We start from the raw sequence: 5,943 nt of genomic DNA on the forward strand, positions 1-5,943 counted from the left end.
TTGTTCGATAATGGCGTCTGGGAATGGAATTGTTGACTTGTGTTCGAAAGTAAACGGGTTCTCTCCGAGCTTTCTCGCTTCTCCACTGCTAGGTGCCTAACCCTCTCCCCTAAAAAGTCCTCTGCGACCTTGGTCAACTCCTGGACGAAGGAGAAGACGTGGGAATTCACGTCGATGATACACCGATTCCGACGGTGAATAACCCCAAAATACTCGGAGTAACCTTCGACAGTCTGCTCTTCCTCTCTATGCACGCAACCGCTATTGTCAACAAAGTACAGAGCCGCAACAAGGTCCTCAAGTCGCTAGCCGGCAGTACTTGGGGGGGCAGACGACGCAAAACACTGCACTTCGGACAGGGAATGGATGTATTCTGATGTCGTCAGAACATCACCTGCATAATGAGGCGAAAATGCTGCCCATAAATGCAAGCAGTTTCTAGTCGGCAGCTACAGACGTGGTGATCCGAATAGAAAATTGCTTGCAGAAGAGTCTAGTCCCAGGCACGTCAGGAGGCATCTATACGAACTGACGGACAAAGTCCAGAGGTTCATTAAACAACCTCTGGATCCGTCAGCTTATCGCGAGAACCTGAGCGACATTAGCAGGGAGTCTGTCTCGAGTTATGTAGACTCCAGACCTGTGAATGCCGTTATAGGCACACAACCAGCGGACGTCGACGAGACGGAGCTTCATCTGCCTCGGAAGACTAGAACCACAATAGCCCAACTTCGCTCTGGCTACTGCAGTAGGTTAAACTTATACCTGAGCAGATTAGACGCAGATGTGACAAATGAGTGTCCGGCATGCGGAGAGACACCCCACGACTCGAAACATCTCTTCGTATGCCCGGTAAACCCGACAACACTAACGCCTCTGTCCCTGTGAGCCGACCCCATTGAGGCTGCTCGCTTCTTAGGGCTTCCGTTAGTGGAGCTTGACGACAACGACTGAAATATTAACCGATATGGGCCGCCACAACAACAACAACATCGACATAACGTTGCAGATTTATCTTATCAGAAGAATCTCTAATTGTGGCGAATACTTTAAGGTCGTCTGTATAATGTAGAAAATTTGCAAATGAAGAACAGCTGCTTATGTCGTTGATAAAAAGGACAAATAATAGTGATCCCTTTTGCAACCGCAGATGAAGCAACAAAAGAATCGGAAGACATTCCGTCTATGTCAACAACTCATACTCTGTTACACAAGTAGGGTTTAATCCATTCAAGAAAACAATACAGTATTCTATGAAGACAGCCAAGCTCGAGACTGTGGAGCGTCCAGAAACAAAACCATGCTGATTTAGGCAAATAAATGAATTGATAGCAAAGTACAATTTCTTCTACAACGCACTCGAAGAGCTTAGAAACGTTGAGAGCGTAGAGATGGGCCTATAGTCGCGAATATCGTTTTTCTTGCCGCTTTTTAGAATTGGAGTAATGGTAGTTATTTTCCGCCCATCAATAAATGTACCCGAGGTTAAAGACTTATTAAAAACAATTTTTAAGGATTGGACAAGAGCAGGACAATATTTAATTAGAAGCGCAGACAGCCCGTCAGCGTCAGTATGAGTAGAAGGCTTAAGAACTACTATCCCCTTGACAATGTCTTTAGAAGAGTTAAGGAACAAAAATTCCAATACGAATCAACATCATTGAAGAATTCGGGTGAGGTATCACATATTTTATAAAGTTTATCAAACAGTTTCTGCAATTCACTTCCGAGTGATTTTCGACCCCAGCCAATTTGAACACAAAGCGCATTTTATGAAATTCACTCGGCATTTAATATTTTAAAACAACTGAATATAAAGTCCGCTACATTTTTTTCGTACAATTTAACTCTGCAATATATGTATTGTACATCAATACATTTTTCTAAACATATGTATGTACGTATAATGTCTACACGAAGTTTCTTAATGCAGTCACCACGCCCAAACCAAATAGCAGCTTATCTTCCACTACCTTCCAACTGTTCTCTTGTGCTTTAGAAACCCGTTCCAAGGCTTGAATAACTTCAACCGAGTCCAATAAATCGATGCCATAAACACGTAGAAAAACACTCAGATACGCTTGTGCCAACTCAAAGTTAAGGCGTGTTCCAAACATTTGTTCAATAGTACTTAAAAATGCGACCATAATACGATAGGAACCACCGCTAGTTGGATGCAATGATTTGATTTCGAAATCAATCATGGATGGCCCAAGTTGTTTAAGATGATCAATACAATTGCTATATTTTTTACTATCCCCTGCACCGTGAAGCATTTTGCCGAAGTTTGTTAGTGTGCTGAGCCCGCCAGCACCTGGTTGCAGCAAGCGAGAACCATCAGTCTCTTCCATAGCTTCAGCTGCTTGGCTAGTATCGAATTTCACCTCTAAGCCTGCTACTGTAGGCAGGAAAAATGGCGCTTGTTTTGGGGTTTTCGGTGGAGCTTTTGGCTTATTACGTTTCTTTATAATTTCCAGGTCCAGAAGATTTTGCCAACGTGACGCGGCAACTCCGGAAAGAGTGATTAAATCACCATCAAGTTGTGAAGGTGAATCATAAGTTGCATTAATATCGGGGCCTACTTCGCTGTCACTCATATCGTCGTCAGCTTCGTTTAGTTTAGCATTTTCCATAAGATCTGCTACATCCATCTCATCACTGGCGCTGATTGGCAAACCAACGTATGGAGCTACACTATAAGGATTTTTGGAACGCAATGTGATCTGGTTGAAGAGCATCTTATTAGCCCATAAATATATTCCCAAATGATTTACGTGTGCAGTTGCCAGAAAATCACCGTTCGGGGACATGCTAAGCGATATACACGGCCTGTCTACTTTGAAGTGATCTATCATGTATGAGGATGGTATATCCCACACTTTAATGGTGGAATCCATGCTTGCGGTAATAAGCCAGCGACTATCTGGACTGAATACCATATCGTTCAGTTTGGCGGTATGTCCTTCGAATTTACGCACCACCACGCGTGTATCCACATCTATGATGTGTACAGTGAAGTTCACTAATGCAACAGCGAGCATTGCGCTTTCACGGTGTATACGCATCAGAGAAATTCCGTCTGTAAATTTAAGGCACTTGATATGGTTGGTTACTGCAAGTATAAATAAGCGACAAAAAGTTTATAACTTACTAAAAATGTCAAATTACATTAAATATACCTTTTTCTTTGAATGGCCAGAATTTTAGTAGACCTTCACCACATCCAGAGATAACAAACTGATTTAATATATCAGACACTACACCACGAACCGCTGTTTTATGTGCTGGCGAGCCATAACTAGCACGATGGAGCCCACTCTGAATGTTAAAACGTTCAACATCTCCGCTAGAGTATCCTATGGTAATGAATGTAAAAGTTGTAAAATGTTAATGTATAGTAGTTTTGTCTTGTCTTACCAATGATCGCAAAGTTGCAACAGTGTGTTAAGGTTACGGACGTTGTAATAGTTTCGTAGTCAACTCTTTCCTTGTTTTGGAATTTTTGGGGTATCAAGCGATGTTCTCCCATACGATTTTTGTGGAATGACCAGGTGGTAGTTTGTATAATACCCTCGTGAATAGCTGCAATGTTATCCCATTCACGCTCTCTTGTCGTCTCGCTTGTAAACTCAATAATTGGAGGCATACGTAAAGCGTCTCCATCGAATCGGTCTACAAAGGCCAAAAACTCGTTAATTAAAAATAGTTTGTAAAACACTAGTCTTTTTAACATACTTCGCTTTTTAGATTGCTTTCTATTATAACTCGCCTTGCCCATACTCTTATTTAATGACTCAGAAATGGTGCTGAATACACGTAGAGCACTGTCTTCTCCGGCAGAGAGTATCGAAGTGCCATTACTACCATGAAAACGGATACACAATGGCGGCCCAGTATGACCTTCCCTAATTCGTAGCAATCTTGCTCCATTGTCGGGCATGTCGAATATCCACAATTTCATTGAATTATCCGGTGAAGTGGTAAAAAGTAAAGGTTCGTTATGGAAGCATATTGCGGTGCTAACTAAATCTTCATGTGCCTGCAATTGACCTGCAATCTATGAGAAAACATGGTTTAATATGTACATATAATTTTGATTTAATATAGAAGTGTTTAAAAAATATGTCACCTTACGATCCTCAAGATTCCAAAGGGCCATATGACCGTTGGAGCATGCGGTTATCATTATCGGCGGCCCGTCAGTTCTGAATGAAATTTGCGACACCTGTCCCCAATCTTGCTTAAATTTCATAAGCACTTCGTCAAATTTAAGATTAAGCAACACAATGGTACCATCCTGGTGACCTACGGCCACTACATCTAGCGCCGGTGACGGCTGAATACAAGTCACTTTGCTACCAAAGCCAGCAAAAGTGTACACCAAACGATTCTCTTTAATATTCCATATTTTAAGCATACCCTGCTTTGAGCCCAATACTATTTTGTTTAGGTAAGCAGGTGGATGAGTTATTGCAGAGATTAAAAATTCTTCGGGATTAAACTGCAGTTCTAAATAGACCTCCTCTTTGGCTATGTCCCAAACACGCAACACATTTGCCTCATCCACAGATATCAAGTGAGCGCCGAAGGGTAGTAGTAAATGTACGTTACGTGTATGACCCCGATACACGTGTCGCTGATGTTTACCAGCGCGCCATGCGTAAATGCAACGATTGCTGGCAGTGAATGTATGCGCACGGTCCATAGCTAGTGCTGTTATTTCATCGGGATGAACAGGTCCCACATGCAACAAGCGAAAGTGGCTGGAGGTGTACACTTGAAAGGAACGTCCAATGCAGGTGGTAATCAAAGTATCTTTACGTCGGCGGACATATCTGATGGCGGCTGGAACGCTGTTGCTAACATAACCAAGTGCTCGATTTCGGCGAAAGATAACGCTGCTATTTGCTAAAGTCTCACTTATTGTGTCTTTTGGCACCGTCTCGCTTGCGTTGGTCATTTTTTGGCCCACTGCAACTAAATTCACAAATGAAATGTTTACTATATTTCGATTGCTCTTGTACCAGCATGTGCTCCGATATATTTGTTTCAACATGTGCTCCGATAAAAAGTCGATTAAAAAGAAGAAATAGTTGTCGATAGTTTTGCAGTTGATAAAAGAACTTTGAAAGCGAATTAACACCTTGTAGCGCTAGAATTGTCCTTGGTGAATGAAACACAAACCTAATTACAAAGCTTTTATCAACTTGCAATATTTTGTAATTTTTCCCGATTTTCATTAGATACAAATTTTGGTTCCACTGAATAACGAATAAAAATCGAATGTAGAGGTGGGTAACTCAACCCAGAGTTAAGTTATTAAGTTAATCGGTAACTCAGCTCCCTGTCAAAAAAAATGTCACTCAGTAACCCAGTTGATGCGCTAGGGCTCACATGATTCAATTGAATCATAGTGGCTCATATTTGTTCGTATAACTCTCTCACTTCCCCACAGTGTTTAGCATGGCAAAGTCTTGCATTCTGTTCGAGGCGAATTTATACAAGGTGGTGGCAAGAATACAACAACAACATCCACATGTATTTTGTATTGCGGGTGTTTTGTCAAATCTCAAAAATTCTTATAATTTCGTTTTTTTTTTTAGTTTTTCACGAAATATGTATATATGTAAGATTTATAGATAATGCATATCAAATCAATTGCCTTTCCAACCATATCCACATTTTGAAATTCGGTACAATAGTTTTCGAAATATAAGCTTTTGAAAATATTGAAAATTCCACCTTTACCCTCCCCCTAGCACCGCCCCTATTTGCAAAATTTGCATTTATGCCTCAAAACGAGTTTACGATACCAATGAGTGTAATGCTTGAAATACAATACCGGCGAACGGCAAACTTCGCCGAATTGGGCGATGCTGTCGTTCACCGTTCGCCCAACTATTTCGCCTACTTAAACAGAATTAGAGCGGTAGCGAAAACAGC

At 41.4% G+C, this 5,943-nt stretch overlaps 1 protein-coding gene across 2 annotated transcripts; it reads right to left on the minus strand.

Moving 5' to 3' along the window:
- Nucleotides 1–1,686: 1,686 nt before the first annotated feature.
- Nucleotides 1,687–5,163, minus strand: LOC118750904 (WD repeat-containing protein 36-like). 2 transcript variants are annotated; one of them, XM_036485645.1, is made up of 6 exons: nucleotides 5,025–5,163; nucleotides 4,130–4,977; nucleotides 3,736–4,057; nucleotides 3,418–3,672; nucleotides 3,180–3,356; nucleotides 1,687–3,112 (listed from the first exon to the last, which is right to left on the minus strand). In XM_036485645.1, exons 2-6 carry the CDS (start codon nucleotides 4,958–4,960, stop codon nucleotides 1,911–1,913), a joined length of 2,787 nt encoding a protein of 928 aa, XP_036341538.1. In that variant the 5' UTR covers nucleotides 4,961–4,977; nucleotides 5,025–5,163; the 3' UTR covers nucleotides 1,687–1,910. The 2 variants fall into 2 exon arrangements, with proteins under 2 accessions (XP_036341538.1, XP_036341537.1); XM_036485644.1 differs by having other exon boundaries at nucleotides 4,130–5,073.
- Between the last annotated feature and the right edge of the window lie 780 nt (nucleotides 5,164–5,943).

Source organism: Rhagoletis pomonella, unplaced genomic scaffold, assembly GCF_013731165.1.
Source record: "Rhagoletis pomonella isolate Grant_MI unplaced genomic scaffold, Rhpom_1.0 Rhpom_scaffold_00445, whole genome shotgun sequence".
Classification (NCBI taxonomy): Eukaryota; Metazoa; Arthropoda; class Insecta; order Diptera; family Tephritidae; genus Rhagoletis; species Rhagoletis pomonella.